Source organism: Ciconia boyciana, chromosome 4 (assembly GCF_034638445.1).
Source record: "Ciconia boyciana chromosome 4, ASM3463844v1, whole genome shotgun sequence".
In the NCBI taxonomy this organism is placed as follows: Eukaryota; Metazoa; Chordata; class Aves; order Ciconiiformes; family Ciconiidae; genus Ciconia; species Ciconia boyciana.
Genome location: NC_132937.1, coordinates 29,711,753 through 29,728,677, shown reverse-complemented (window position 1 = coordinate 29,728,677; position 16,925 = coordinate 29,711,753). Strand labels below are relative to the sequence as shown.

The 16,925-nt window shown below is 44.7% G+C and overlaps 1 protein-coding gene across 1 annotated transcript in view; it reads left to right on the top strand.

The window, feature by feature from the left end:
- Positions 1 to 11,662: 11,662 nt before the first annotated feature.
- Positions 11,663 to 16,925, top strand: part of FYB1 (FYN binding protein 1) — a 73,051-nt gene continuing 67,788 nt past the window's right edge. The window contains 4 exon segments of the mRNA XM_072860903.1: positions 11,663 to 12,305; positions 12,760 to 12,901; positions 13,580 to 13,858; positions 14,409 to 15,247. Of these exon segments, the coding sequence (XP_072717004.1) occupies positions 11,663 to 12,305; positions 12,760 to 12,901; positions 13,580 to 13,858; positions 14,409 to 15,247 (1,903 nt within the window).

Below are 16,925 nucleotides of genomic sequence, written 5' to 3'. Positions count from 1 at the left end.
CAGAAACTAGATCGAAGGGAAACAAATTTAAAAACCCCCAAACAGAATCTGGAGAACAGAGGAATTAATTGTGGAGGAATGCATTAGCCCCAGGCATTCTCAGAGCCGCGATTCAAGGTCAGCCTACTGGCATTGTCTTGAGTCTGATTGAAGCATTCCAGAAACGAGATAAAGGTGAAAGGAAGGAGAGTATTTCAACTCCTCCTGCACCAGACCCCAGAAGGGGAGATAACCCCTTCCTCCCCCTTAGGGAGGAACTGCAGGGCATGAAGTCAAAAAACGAGTAGTGTCCAGAAGGCAACTGGGCCTGCCTGTCCGGAAAGTGGAGGCTTATCAGTGGATAAGTGATAACGGCCCATACATTTTAATTCCAGTTGGTCCTCAAAGACAATTGGTAAAGTTTTTAATAGATACGGGAGCACAAATTTCACTATTAACACAACAAGATGCTGAGAAGCTGGGTGTACGACCCAGACGGCAAAGAGTCAAGATTACCGGTGTAAATGGAGCGAGTGTTGAGTGCCAAACTGCCAAGGTCAATTTATGGCTCCCAGGAGAGAAGCGCATGTCGAGTACTCGCTTTGCAATTAAAGATCACCATGAAAATATTTTAGGTTTCGATGTTTTAAATGGACGAACCTGGCGCCTGCCGAATGGCAGCGTGTGGTCCTGCGGCTCAAACACCGGTCCCGACCCCAGCAGAAGCCGGGAGGCTGCAGTGCGGGCACTGCGCGCAGCCCCTGCCCTGCCCTCCCCGAGTCAAAAATCACTAACGTACCGCAATATCCCATTTCTGCTGCGGCACGAAATGGAATTTCTGAAGTCATAGCTGATTTGGAGAAACGACAAATTATCTCCAGAACCCACTCCCCATATAACTCACCTGTCTGGCCCGTCCGCAAACCAGACGGGAGGTGGTGTTTAACTGTCGATTATCGGCGCCTGAACGCTGATACAGCCCCGCTCACAGCTGCTGTGCCAAACATTGCCAACTTAACAGCTACTTTGCAAGCAGCTGCGCACCCATGGATGGCAGCGCTAGATGTAAAGGATATGTTCTTTATGGTTCCCTTAAAGGAGGAGGATAAAGAGAAGTTTGCTTTACTTGGGAGGGAATACAATACACCTTTCACACTCCCACAGGGGTATAAACATTCACCCACAAGTGCTCATGCCGCACTTGCTGAACTTTTACAGACAGTCTCACTCCCACAAGAAGTGAAACTCTGCCAATATATAGATGATATTCTGATTGGAGGAACTTCCCCTGAAAAGGTTGGGGAAGTGGCAGCAGTGTTACCAGCTAAAGTGGCAACCCTTTAGCATTACAACCACCTTTTAAACCTTCACCCATTCTAGATGCACCACCCCTCACTGAGGGTACACCAACAGAAAACACTTGCTTTACGGATGCTTCAGCAAAAAGGGTAAACGGTAAATGGCAATATAAGGCTGTTGCATTAGACATTACCACCGGCAAACAAGTAGTAGAAGAAGGTGAAGGCAGTGCACAAGTAGGAGAAATAAGAGCAGTTGTTTTGGCAGCACAGAATGGAGCAAAAATCATATATGTAGACTCCTATGCTGTGTGGGCCTGTGCCACACAGTGGCTCTGTCAATGGGAAACCTTGAATTGGGAAGTAAATAGATCCCCAGTTTGGAGAAACAAAGATTGGCAATTATTACTAGATATAGCCAGGAAAACACCTTTCAAGATGGGATGGGTAAAAGCTCATGCTAAGTATAATCAACCAGCCACAAAGTGGAATCAAAAGGTAGATGAGCTAACTAAAATTAGGAAAATCACCTTAAATCCTGAGTGGTATCGACTGGGAGAATGGTTACATCAAAACCTAGGCCACACAGGTAAAGAAGCGCTTTGCTGCACAGAGTAAAGGCTGGCCTATAAACAGAAAAACTTGTGAAACTATTCTTACAGAATGTCCTCAGTGTAGATTGAAATTACAAGCAGATCATCCTGCTAAAGCACCACCTTTACATATCAATGAAGGGAAAACTTTATGGTCTACATGGCAAATTGATTATATCGGACCATTCAAATCCTCTGCAGGATATCGATACATCCTTACAGGAGTGGAAGTAGTCTCCGGCTTGCTTATGGCGACTAAATGTCGGAAAGCCGATGGGCAAAATACAGTGCAAGGGCTATCATTTTGGTTCTCAAATCTACCTACTCCTGATGTTATCCAAAGTGATAATGGCTCACACTTTTTGTGTAAGGAAGTGCAAGATTGGTCAAAACAAGAGGGAATTAGATGGGTATTCCACACCCCATACTACCCTCAATCAAATGGGATGGTAGAAAGAGCTAATGGCTTGTTGAAAAGGAATCTCAAACCTTTTGTCACAGGAAGCTCAATGGGATACAAGACTTCCCAAAGTACTCCATCAATTAAACAATCGGTATGGGCCTACTGGAAGCCCTGTAAGCTGAGCATTCTTTGTAAAAACTGAGCTTAGCACTCCACCTACTAGGAAAAGAGAATATCCAATGACATTACAGCCAGGACAGCCTGTGATGGTCAATTTACCATCCATCGGTACTGTGCCTATGACTTTAACTAAACCTCGTGGCCCACTTGCCTGGGAAGCTACTGATAGCAGTGGTGCAAAACACAGAATTAGTTCACGATGGATTTTTCCTTCTTCTTAAGGGGGTAACCTGTTTGGACTCTCCCCACCGAAACAAATCTCTCTTTTCTCTTACAGCACCCCACAGGATGGCAGATGGAAATGCTGTGTTCATGTTACTATTCCAAACCCTAACAATGCTGCTCCTCTTAGCGTGTGGTCAAAGAACCCTAGAATGGCCATGGTCCCAAGCTCGTGTTAAGTACACTGGAAGTATGGGAATACACTCTAGTAAGGGGGATTTAAAGCTTTCCACCGTGGTCATGCACGGAACTGAAACATACTTAGAAAATGAATGGAGTTGGGATAAAGATGAAGCTGATGACAAAGTTCCCCGGCTCCGAGGAACAGCAGGGAAAGAAATTAAAATAGGATGCCGGATGATCAATGGGTCTACCCATGAGAAGGCGTCTCAGATTTCTGTGTACAACATTACATCAAAGCCAATAGCCAAAGATACGAAACTTTGCGCCTTTGAAAGACTGGACTGTTGGTACAACCTGTACCTTAGTACAACCTGTTTTTGTAGTCTGCCTCTGGGCTCACCATAGCGTGGGACTATCCTTTAAAATTAAAATAGACATTATCGAGCCTAGCACAACATCCGCCCTGACTGTAAAGGATAAGAAAATTCTATCCCCACAGATTTCTGAAGTTGGACCGTATGTGATCAAAAATACAGGCCAACAACAAGTGTTATTTAATCCATCATGGTCTCTTAAACGAGTAGAACTACTGATGCAAATTAATATGTCTGCAATCAAACTGACCTGTTCACCATTCGTCGGTACATCCTATGCAGGATGGTTAGCATGGTTACATGGGCGAACCCTCACCTCTCCAAGACGAACAAGGAGAGATGTGACCAGTATCATAGGGACAGGATTGGGAGTCTTAAATAGTATAGATGCCAAAGTACTCGTAAACAAACTGAGCACAACAACAAGTGATTTGAACAAATTAGAACACCCATTGCGGTCTTCTCTATTAGCATTGGGAACTAACCAATGGCTCTTATCTGATATATTACCTCAGTGGGAAAGAATTAATGAAAGGGACCACCAATGGATTGTGGATGCACTTGGTGTAGCCCAAACCAATGTTTCTCTAGCTCTTAGTTGTATCCAAGCTCAACTGTGGATGCAATCTATGGTAGCAGCAATTATAAGAGAAGGTGAAGAGGGCACCTTACCCACTGAAATTCAAAAGGTAATTTGGGATAATGCAACTAAATTTGAGAAAGAATTCCAGTCCTGGTGGTATTTAGTCAATTTCACTTATGACCCCATTAGCAATAAGGCCACAGCTTTTGTCTTAACAATACACAATGCTTCGGTATATACCATATACCCAATCATTGCGTTGGGATTAAATCACAATGGAACTGTACTCTATCCATTAGAACATAGAGTATGGGCCCACCGAAATGGAAACAAATGGCAAACTGTTGATGTTAATGCATGCGTTGTACGGGAACAACAAGGATTTATTTGTGAGAGTAACACCCTCAAAGCCCAAGACATCTGTCTTGACACTGAACAAAATGTTTGTCATTTTGAAATACAACCTGATGAAGCTCCTGAAACTGTGCTTGTATATATTGGAAAAAGGATGTGTTTGTATGAGAACCCTTTGTGATTTTATATTTGTAGATAATGTTACTGTAGATACAAGCAATCGCTCAAATATTTGTGTTTGTAACTTTACTAAAATTGTGGGATGTGACTTCAATTATTCAGCTCCTGTTACGTCTTATCAATTGTTACAATCTAACTATACATTGAGTCGAGATTTATTGCCTACCCCCATTGGAATGAATCTTACATTGGTGAAGAAACTACTACAACACGATGACCTGTGTCAACTGCTAGAACGCATCCGAAACAATGGACACAAAACTCTGATCACCGTTCATCATGATGCAGAAGAGATACACCATGTCTTGGAAAGAGTGAAGAAGGATGGAGAACACCATTGGTGGGAAACTCTTCTTGGATGGTCACCGACAGCAACGGGAGTGTTCAATCTTATGCTTCACCCAGTTGTCATTTTACTAAGTCTAACATTACTGTGTCTATTGCTTATAATTATATTGTATATAAAGGTTTTGTAACCAGATGTAACCAAAATGATTAGTTTGTTCTTTTGTAACTAAGCAACATAGAGATAGGAGCAGGTTAGACAATGCTTTAATACTGTGTTTGTACACCTATGGCTATGGATATGCTACTATGCCCAAAGACAATTGGACAAGGAGTAGTACGGACATGCTGCTATGTTCCCAGTACAGCCCAGCCCATCTTGACAAAGAGTCGAGGGTGATTGGAATAATTGGTTTGTGTTAAGGGTGCCAAATCATTGTCAGGGACCATGCACCTTGAAGAAGGGGAGCAAGTTACATAAGCAAGGTGGGATTGCGCATGTCCAGAAGAAGGGGTCAACTAAAGGACACACCTGTACGACCACCAAGGACCACCAGAGACCCCCACGGAAGCCCCTCGGAGCTCAAGGACGCATGTGTAATGACCACGCAAATATGATAATTAGTTCCAGGAAATAGAATGAATATGCATGATCATTCCGGGAAATTTGATGCATATGTATGTAACTGGACAATATATGTTTCGGCTGATGCAACCTGCGGTATGCACGCTAGGTGGAACGATCCCCCGTGCATCTGGCGCCGTAATAAAGAATGCCTGCTTCTTAATGCTACATTGGTGTTAAGGAGTTTGATTCCCGATTTCGGTGACAGTTTGGCACGTGATAAAACAAATAACCCAACTTCAACCACCCAAAACATACAAAGAAATGCATAACAAATAGCAGTGCTTCACTGTCTACTTATCGTGGATCTATAAGCGCACAAACTATCAATATACTATTTATGGCACAGAGGCAAGAGGTGACCGTACCACCACTCTGAGAATAAGATGAATTGACTATAGTCACGGGGTGGAGTGTGACGGTGTGCTTCCCCCCTGCTCCCTGCACAAGCAGTAACCACCAGTGGGAGTCATCCTGATGATAGCTGCATCCAGCTTATGCTGGACCTTGAGGACGAATGGCAACAAAGTAGCCAAGGGATGCCTGAAGCAGGGATCTAAACGTCTTGCTGATATGCAAATATGACCATAAGTCAATCATCTTACTCCTTAAATAGTGGACAGCCCAGGGCCCGTTGAGCTCACCTGCATGGCAGCGGGCTGCACGCCAGGATCTCCCCTTGAGCAGGGACGCCTCTCAAGGTTACTCCTCGAGGCTGAGAGATTCCTTGCCGCAACAGGTCCTCGGTAAGTGACTAATAGCATGCTAAACTTGGAAATCTTAGCTAAGTGATATAAAGGATTGATTGCGCACATATAATCCTTTAGCCATAAACCGTTGACCAAGTCTGGGACTAGGACTGGATCTAGCCGCACCTAGACTCCTCTCTGAGAAGGAGTTTAGAAAGCAAGGGGATCCTTTTCCGAACCTCATGACTCAACGGGAGGGTCTCCCTGACAGTTTTGTCTGACCCTGTCCTCTATGCAGTAAATAATCAAGTGTACCTTGCCATCGAATCTTGTTAAAACACTGCCGCATTGAACTTTGTTAACTCCCTATTCTATATCCATAAACTACATTTTTACTTCTCTCTTGCGAGTGCAGTGCACGCTCACTCCATCCGCGACACCATCCAATGCAAGGTTACTGTGCACCTTATGTGCGGTTTCCACTTCAGATCAGATGCTGAAAACCCAAAATATTTTGCACTGACTTTCCCAATAGAGCGCAAACAGAAAGTTCGGAAAATAACTCAGTGTCCTGGTTTCAGCTGGGATAGAGTTAATTTTCTTCCTAGTAGCTGCTATAGTGCTGTGTTTTGGATTTTAGTATGAGAATAATATTGATAACACGCTGATGTTTTAGTTGTTGCTAAGTAATGCTTAAACTAGTCAAGGACTTTTCAGCTTCCCCTGCTCTGCCGGGCACACAAGAAGCTGGGAGAGGACACAGCCAGGACAGCTGACCCCAACTGACCAAAGGGCTATTCCATACCATATGGCGTCATGCTCAGTATAGAAACTGGGGGGAGTTGGCTGGGGGGTAGCGATCGCTGCTCGGGGACTGGCTGGGCATTGGTCGGCGGGTGGTGAGCGGTTGCATCACTTGGGGTTTTTTTCTTTGGTTTTGTGTGTGTCTCTCTCTCTCTCATGGTTTTCCTTTTAATTTCAATTTATTATTAGTATTATTATTTTATTTCAATTATTAAACTGTTCTTATCTCAACCCACAAATTTTCTTTCTTTTGCTCTTCTGATTCTCTCCCCCGTCCCACCAGGAGGGGGGAGAGTGAGCGAGCGGCTGTGTGGTGCTTGGTTGCTGACTGGGGCTAAACCACAACAGCCCTTTTTGGCGCCCAATGTGGGGCATGAAGGGTTTGAGATAATAAGAGATTAACCAGAGCGTATTAAGGAATTTAGATGTGTTAACAGTTGCGGGCCACGATATTGATTCATCTGTTCTCAGTATTGGTTTATCTGCTCTGCACCATGCTCATTATTTGCTGCACATGTTAAAGATCGGTGTTGGTTTTTGCAGTTGGCTGTGCTCTGCAGGGATTAGTGATGTTTTGCCTGCGCATGTGTGGGAGAGTGGTTGAGTGACAAAGGGCACGATTTGATTGATGTGAGCATTCCAGCCTTTGATATGGCTGAAGAACCAGATGTCATGGTGGAATGTCCTTGAGATAAGGAAGAAAGCAGGAGGAGCACTTGGTAAACAAGATAAGCGGAACCAAGCCTGGGAAATGTCGACGGACCCCCTTCGCGTGAGCAGCGCATGAACAGCAGCTTTGTACCAACCAAATAACTGTTTTAGGTGCATGGACAAATGTAGTTATCCAATAGTATAGTTGTTATTAGCACGTGCTTTGCTTGGTTGTCTATATAAACCTGTCGAATAGTCTAATTAAAGGAGAACGACCATACTCATATTGAGACTCATCGTTACTCCGGGTCCGTCTCCCACTCCGGCATCTGGTAGCAGAGGATGGTTACTCGCCGGTGAGATCTCCGTGACTGCGGTAAGCAGCTAGAGGAGGGGAGTGGGAAACCACGGCTGAGAGAAGCGCTGCTTGGGGCAGAAGCGGGGCAGACGCTGGTGTGAGGTCGCTCCTCACCTCTCAGGTGCAGTGATGGAAATAGAAGCTGCAGCCACGCTGCTCGCTGGAATCCTCTCCAAGAGAGGGATAGAAGCACCAGTGAAGCAATTAATTCGATTAATTAAGCTGGGACAAAGTTGGGATCACTTTTCTGACACCTGCATGTTGTTTTCCGTCTCGGAATGGCGGGATTTTGGAGGAACAATGTGGCAAAAAACAATAGAGGGAGATGAAAAGGATGAGAAGGAAATAAAAGCGGTTCGTGGGCTCTGGAACGCTGTGTTAGAGACTTTGAAAGCGATGAAGGCAGAGAGAGAAGTAGCTTGCGCCGCTGCCAAAATGTTAGGTCCGGGAGTGTCTAGTGATAAGCCCAGAAGTAAACCGGGACCTATTGCGCGATTTTTTGGGTTGCCTGCCGTGAAGGGCATGTCTGGAGCTGTCTGTAAAAATGTTTCTGAACTGCGGGAAAAAGAAGGTCTCATCTCATTAAATGAAATGGGTAGTGCTACGTTGGGGTCAATGCAAACGCCGGGAAAAACGGAAGTTCCTGCTAGCAGAGCTGATGCGAACTGTGGAGTAAATGCGGAAGTAACTCCGCCAAAGGCTCCTAGAGGGGCGGGGTTGACGAAACTTAATGACTTGGGCAGAGCATCCTGCCGACCCCCCCCTACAGCCCCTTCCAGTGAACCACCCTCCGTGCCTCCGGTACCACCCTCATCCTCGTTCTACCCGCCTCTGCCTCCCTCTACCGAATCCTCTGGAACCACCACGCCGACTAGCGGGGAGGAGCTGCCACAATCCTCAGATGTCACTGCAAAAATATTGCAAACAGTTGTAAAACGTCTTGACGATCTGGAATTACAAACAAAAAGGAAAGGAGAAGCTGTGCCTCCATGTTTAATGAACCCTCCAGCACTCCCTAGAACTACACGCTGGAGTGCTGTCATCAAAGATGCAATTTTAGAAGGACAATGGAAGCCTGTTGGAGGGGCTGAGGGCCCTGCAACATTAGCGTTCCCGGTCATACAAGAGAACGGGCAAGGAAAATGGGCGCCGCATGATTGGAAAATATTACAACAAGCCCGAACCACTATTTCAACATATGGAGTAAAGTCCGAAGCAACACGACAAATTGTTAGTTGGATTTTTGCTGCCGACCTCATGTGTCCGCAGGATTGTCGAAACTTAATGAGACTGTTACTCACCCCAACACAGTATCTACTGTGGATGTCGTCTTGGCAGCAACGAGCCACTAGTGCTGCGGCTCAAAGACAAAGGGACGGGGATCCACTTCGTGGAATCACCGTCGACATGCTCGTAGGGCAAGGACCATACAGTGACCTTCAGGTACAAATTACATTTCCGGCACACATGTTGCAGTTGTCTGCTCAGTTAGCACTAGAAGCATTCCTTGGCTTACCAGGATCAAGCGTCCCCTCATTTAGTAATCTACAACAAGGTGCAACAGAGAAATACAGTAATTTTGTGGATCGACTCTGGGAAGCGATCATGAATCACCCTGATCTATCAGAAGACAGCAAACAACAAATGTTCAAAATATTGGCTTTTGACAATGCCAATAAAACGACAAAACAAACGCTGGCCAGTTTGCCCAAAGGAGCTGGAGTAGAGGAAATGCTTCTGCGGGTGGAAAGAGCCGAGGCACAACGACATGGAAACACCATCGCTGCTGCGGTCCAGGGAGCAGTTCGAGAAATAATACAACCCCTAGCCGCAGTGGTGCAGAAAAAACAAGGCCCAGCTCCCAAGGGAAAGTCTCATCGACCACCTGGACAACCTTTTCGGGGAAATTGTTTCCGCTGCGGGGAGTCAGGCCACGTTAAAACGAATTGTCGTGTCGCAGTTTGGTGTGAGCGCTGTCAGAAAAGCACTCATGCCACCAAGGCATGCTTGGGAAACTGGAAGCCGAGCGCGAGGAGAGGTCGCGTGCAGACACAAATGAACCCCCAAAACGAAACACAGGGTTTTTACAACAGTACCAACCAGCCACCCGAGGAAGTCTGGGAGTCGACGTGGAAACCACAATAGATGTCACCCTTGTTGACTCTAACGTTCAAAGAATTCCCAGCAATGTTATAGGGCCTCTCGTTCATCAAGATAGCAACGTTGGAGGATTGTTACTAGGCCGGTCCTCCGCCGGTATAAGAGGTCTCATTGTGTTGCCTGGAGTGATCGACGCAGATTACACGGGTCGTATTTATATTATGGTCTATACCGTTTGTCCACCTTTGTTTATCCCCGGAGGTAGTAAAATCGCACAGATAGTCGCAGTTTGCAATCCACTAGGCCATTTGCCACAATCAAATGTTCACCGAGGCAATCACGGTTTCGGGTCCACTGGACCTGCCGTTTGTTTTACAGCAAAACTGAACCAACGGCCAACGATAAAAATAACCATTACTCAACAGGGCATATCACAAAAAATTGATGCAATGTTAGACACTGGGGCTGATGTTACAATCATCAGCCGTGACATATGGCCTTCAATGTGGCCAGTAGAGTTACCGACATCATGCATCGCAGGAGTAGGTGGACAATCAACACCCTATATTAGTAAACAGCCAATACATTTGCAATTTCCGGAAGGGCAGCATGCCACTCTTAAGGTGTATGTGTTACCTTTACCTGGGACATTAGAAGCACTAATCGGAAGGGATGTTTTGAGTCAAATTGGAGCAGTTTTAACAACGAAGTATTTTCAGTCATGGGCACTGGGGAGCAGTCGCCCAACCTGCCCAACCTGCCATTGACATGGCTTACAAACGAGCCTGTGTGGGTTGACCAGTGGCCCATGACTGAAGAGCGACTGCAAATCGCCAGACAACTGGTTGCTGAACAGCTTGCAGCTGGTCATATTAGACCTTCTGTTAGTCCATGGAACACTCCCATTTTTGTAATCCCAAAAAAGAGTGGAAAGTGGCGACTCTTGCATGATTTGCGTAAAGTCAATGAACAAATGCAATCTATGGGTGCATTGCAGCCTGGGATGCCATCTCCTAGTATGTTACCACGTGGATGGCACGTCTTGATAGTTGATTTAAAAGACTGCTTTTTTACCATTCCACTGCACCCGCAAGACACTCAACGTTTTGCCTTTTCGGTGCCGACAGTGAACAAGGCCGCACCGGCAGAGCGATACGAATGGGTTGTTTTGCCACAAGGGATGAAAAATTCACCCACGTTGTGTCAATTGTATGTAGCATGGGCGCTGCAACCACTTCGAGCCCAGTGGTCAAATACAATAATTTGTCATTATATGGACGATATTCTTTGTTGTCAAGAACAACCATTCTCAGACGGGTCGTTACAGCAGCTTACCTGCATCTTAGCAAAAAAAGGGCTTGTCATTGCACCAGAAAAGGTGCAGCGTACTGCCCCTTGGAAATATCTTGGGTGGTCCATCTCAGACTCAAAAATCTGACCACAAAAGACAGAACTTGCCACTCAACTGCATACATTACATGATGTCCAAACTTTGCTTGGAGACATTCAATGGGTTCGCAACTGTGTTGGTATTTCCAATACTGATATTGCACCCCTGACTGCGCTGTTGCGTGGAACAAATCCTGCAGACAAAGTGACGTTAACAATGGAGCACCACACAGCGCTACAACAAATTATTCAAAAAATGCACGCGGCTTGGTCATCACGCCGCATCCTGCCACTACCAATATCATTGATCATATGCAACGGAAAAGACTCACCTTATGCAGTCATTTGTCAGTGGCAAAACAAGAAAGGGGAATTCATTTCTCCCCTTCAGTTAGATGCCACTGCCAAATGCAAAGGACAAGGAGATATGTTTAATATTTTGGAATGGGTATTCTTAGGTGTACAACCAAAAATGAGTATCCAAACACGGACTGAAGCAATAGGTGAACTAATACGGAAAGGACGGTCACGAACCATAGAAATCAGTGGCCAAGAGCCAGGAGATATTAGCATACCCGTTAGCGCCGTAGATGTGGAGTGGTGGCTTTGTAATGATGAGGCCATACAGAATGCCTTTTTAGGCTATAGTGGCAAGATACATTCTCAGCAGCCACAAGGGAAATTATGGCAATTGTTAAGGCGGAATCAATGGATACAGAGATCCAAAGTAAGTAAGAACCCATTGCCAGGCGGTGTCACTGTCTACACTGATGCCGGCAAGCGTCTGCGGCGTGCAGCCTGTGTCTGGAAGGAAGGTGACAATTGGAAGCAACATATCATGGAGGGACAACTTCAAGATTCCCTCCAGACTTTGGAGCTGACTGCCGTAGTTTGGGCTTTGACTAACTGGATAAATATTCCCTTAAATGTGGTGACTGATTCAATGTATGTGGCTGGAGTAGTGCCGCGTCTAGAAGATGCCCTATTAAGGGAAACAACGAATCCTAGATTGGGGAATTTGTTTGTCAAACTACGATCTGTATTAGGTCAACGAACAGCAGCCTGTTGTATTATCCATATTCGTAGTCATCAATTGGACATTGGTCTTGGACAAGGTAATCAGCTGGCTGATAGTCTAGTCAGTCCAGTGTGTCATGTACCTCCTATGGATAAATTCCAACAAGCTAGACAAAGTCATGAAAATTTCCATCAAAATGCTAAGGGGTTAAAAGACAATTTAATTTAACAGAAAATGAGGCAAAGGTATAATTCAGGCCTGTCCAAAATGTGGAAATCATGGTCCAGGTATAGGGTCTGGAGTGAATCCAAAAGGACTAAAGGCATTAGAATTATGGCAGATGGATGTCACACATGTTCCCGAGTTTGGTCGATTGAAGTATCCGCATGTAACTATAGACACCTTTTCAAAACAGATAGGGCAACTAGCCTGTTGGGCCGAAAAACAAGCAAATATCACTACCGAAATAATAGAGGCTTTATTAGAGGATCAAAATAGCTTGCGCCATGCAATTTTGCAAAATAGAGCAGCAATTGATTTTTTGCTATTAGCTCAAGGTCATGGTTGTGAAGATTTTGAAGGCATGTGTTGTATGAACCTGTCTGATCATGGTGAATCAATTCACAAACAGCTGCAGCGGCTAAAAGAGCATGCCAACAAAATTCAACAGGATCAGGGGTTTCTTGATGAATGGTTAACCAGTTCATTTGGGCCTTTGCCGCAATGGCTAAAAGGCTTGTTGGCTGAAGGGTTGCGACTTTTAATAATCTTAGTTATTGTAGGTTTGTGTTTTTGTATAGCATTTAGCTGTATTAAAAGGACCCTTTTAACCATAGTAAATCATGCCTGGATTGCTCAAAAACAAGAAGGGGGAATTGTGGGAGAGTGGTTGAGTGACAAAGGGCACGATTTGATTGATGTGAGCATTCCAGCCTTTGATATGGCTGAAGAACCAGATGTCATGGTGGAATGTCCTTGAGATAAGGAAGAAAGCAGGAGGAGCACTTGGTAAACAAGATAAGCGGAACCAAGCCTGGGAAATGTCGACGGACCCCCTTCGCGTGAGCAGCGCATGAACAGCAGCTTTGTACCAACCAAATAACTGTTTTAGGTGCATGGACAAATGTAGTTATCCAATAGTATAGTTGTTATTAGCACGTGCTTTGCTTGGTTGTCTATATAAACCTGTCGAATAGTCTAATTAAAGGAGAACGACCATACTCATATTGAGACTCATCGTTACTCCGGGTCCGTCTCCCACTCCGGCACGCATGCTTGAAGGAAGTGTCAGGGGGGTAGCTTTCTTTGGTCCTTAATTGAGTCGGTGGTCGTGATCTCCCCCTGCCGCCTTTACCTTTTCCCTAGCTAAAGCAGTTTTTTCCTGACTTCATGTTTCTTCAGCACTCCCCCAGTCTTCGGCACCTTCAAGGGCAGGATATTCCCCTTTTATCAGTCTTCTAGTTTTTCTTCAAGGTCACAGTTGCTAGCAAGGCATGCGTTGTTTATACAAAAATTGTCTTGTTTCACAAGGACTTTATGGCCTTTTTATGGCCCTTACATCACCCTGGAGGTCAAGCCTTCAACTGATGATAAGACAGAGAAGGATCCAAAGCCCCCGTATTTGAAACCAGTGGCACAAAGGTTTGGGGTTCAGCTTTGTATTCAATCAGGAGCTGGTGGAAGGCCACAACTTACGTAAAGTTGATAAGGGGGATTCAGACAGGAACATGGAATGTCTAAACAAGAATTACTGTCCTTGAGAGTAAAGCACATCCTGGAGAAATATGGAAGCTAATTAAGATGTTTTGGGAACCACCTGAAACTACTAGTAGAAGTGTGAAGCACCCTCAGGCGAACTATCCTCATTATAATACTAAAAGTCACACCCCTCGAGCTGGAGACCCCAGCCCAAGCAGAGACCCCTCACCTTTGAGCATGTGCAGAATATTAAAGTAGCACTGTAGCTTTAAGTTGAAATAAGAGAAATGTAGACCAATAGAAAACTGCCTTGTGTAATTACTTATGCATTTGCATAACTAGACTGTGTAAATACTGTACCTGCATGACCGAACTTTGTGCTAGCTTTGTGGAGCTACCACCTAGCACCCATCTCTGCGCAGACATGAAATAAAAATACCTCTGCCCTGTGTGTATATTGGCGTCTCGCACACCGGGTAAACGACCTCACACTTGTGGGATAACAGCTTCAGGCAACTAACAGAGAAAATGATGGAAAACCTGGATGCACTAAACCCCCCGCCAAAACCAGTGACTTGGCAAAAGAAGACCCAAAGCCTCTGTATCCAAAACCTGCAGGGAACAAATTCCTTAACTCTGCTCCTCATGAGAAAGAAAAAAATCCTCTGGGAACAAAACCAAATTCAAGTTTTGCACCACAGGAGAGTGAGGCAAAACCAGCATTTTCAAAAGTAACTGGAGTTAAGGAAAGGTTCATGTCTGCAACACATGAAAACAAGCTCAAGCCTCCTTTCTCTAAACCACCTCTTGCACAGAAACCTTCTCTAAACCATGAGGTCTCCCACAACGAAGACACTTCTAATAAAAATGTTTTTCTGCAAAAAGGACTACCAGGCCCTAGACCAAATATACACTCATTTAAAGCAGCAAAGGAAATGGATGAAAATAGTAACTGTGCTGCAGAAGCTGCAAGCAGTCATTTTTCTAATGTGGCTCTGAAGCCTACTGGCCACTGGTCCAGTTCACCTCAAGGCACCCCCAAAAATGTGGAAGAAAAGACTGAAGAAAAGGGAATGAGTGCTGCCAAGAACATCTTTCTCAACAAAATCAGCCAGGAAGAATCAGGTTCTTCTTCTCCTAAGGTCTATATGACAAACACAGTGCCTGCTTCAGATAGGCCATCAGGTGGATCACAAGAGAAAGAGGGTGGGGACAGGAGCTCAGGAACCCCCAAGTGGAAGGCCTTGCCCCCGCTGTTCAAGCTGGGCCAGCCCCCGCAGAAGCCCAGCAGACCCCCCAGCGTGGACCTGGAAAGGTACTGGAAGAGCAGCCCAAAAGACAGTGAGTCCTCTCTGTTCTTGCTTTCTTGGGTATTTGCTTTTTTACTCATTTAGTACCCGATTCATTTCAGGTGGAATCCCCTCTTCTGTTCAGAAATAACATGAGACCTGTGCATCAGACAACCCCTTAAAACTTTAACCTATGCTTGTGTCTCTTCCATACAGGACAGAAATTAAAATTATGTTCTCCCTCCCTCAGCAATAGAGTGTAGGGTGAATGCTTTCTATATTTGGTTTATTTGTTTTTCAAAACTACTTAGATGTCGCTATAATTTGTATCAGAGAGTTTAAGTATTTTTCTCAACAGATATTTAAGTCCTGACTACCTATAAATGAGGTGTTGATGTTCTGTGTCCTGTTCTCAAAAGTAACTTCCTGGGCACAGCTTGAGGGCCACCAAAATGATATACTACAACCTGTAGTAACCACACCTTTTTTTTTTCTTTTCTTTTTTGCCTTTCACAGTGACTAATCACTGCATGACCCTATAAGTTGCTGTATTTTAAAGTTTGTTTTGAAAGTTGAACACTATGCAAAGTTACAGAATCAATTGTTTCCACATGGAGCTACGTCAATTTTATACCCAGATCTGAATCTAGACTCCAAAAGCATCTCCTTTGTAACCAGATGTAACCAAAATGATTAGTTTGTTCTTTTGTAACTAAGCAACATAGAGATAGGAGCGGGGTAGACAATGCTTTAATATTGTGTTTGTACACCTATGGCTATGGATATGCTACTATGCCCAAAGACAATTGGACAAGGAGTAGTACGGACATGCTGCTATGTTCCCAGTACAGCCCAGCCCATCTTGACAACGAGTCGAGGGTGGTTAGAATAATTGGTTTGTGTTAAGGGTGCCAAATCATTGTTAGGGACCATGCACCATGAAGAAGGGAAGCAAATTACATAAGCAAGGTGGGATTGCGCACGTCCAGAAGAAGGGGTCAACTAAAGGACACACCTGTACGACCACCAAGGACCACCAGAGACCCCCACGGAAGCCCCTCGGAGCTCAAGGACGCATGCGCAATGACCATGCAAATATGATAATTAGTTCTGGGAAATAGAATGAATATGCATGGTCATTCCAGGAAATTTGATGCATATGTATGTAATTGGACAATATAAGTTTTGGCTGATGTAACCTGTGGTATGCACGCTAGGTGGAACGATCCCCCGTGCATCCGGCGCTGTAATAAAGAATGCCTGCTTCTTAATGCTACATTGGTGTTAAGGAGTTTGATTCCTGATTTTGGTGACACCGTGACTTAGTGTTTTCTGCTAAATTTGCATGATTTCAGTAGTGTGGCAGTTAGTAGCACCTGAGGCTCTGCCTCACTATTTTTGTGAAGAACCAAGCCTCTGAACTTTCTGATGGTTGTAATCCAGGCATGAATATTAAGGCTTGTCACTAGGTTTCTGTAAAACTTGAGATGGTTTTGTGTGTGATGAGAGCTTCTGTAAATACATTTGAAATATCTGGGAGGACACAAATTCCTGTGAAAAAAAAGAAATCACTGTGACTCTACACCTGCAAAGAGTTCTGCTTCAACAGGTTCCTTTCACCACATAAGACAAGTTGCAACAACGATATAAGCTGTTTCAAAGGCACTCAAAATATGCCCTTGAAAATCTCATGTAAAAATATAGTTTCCTAAAGTTAGACCCACATATCC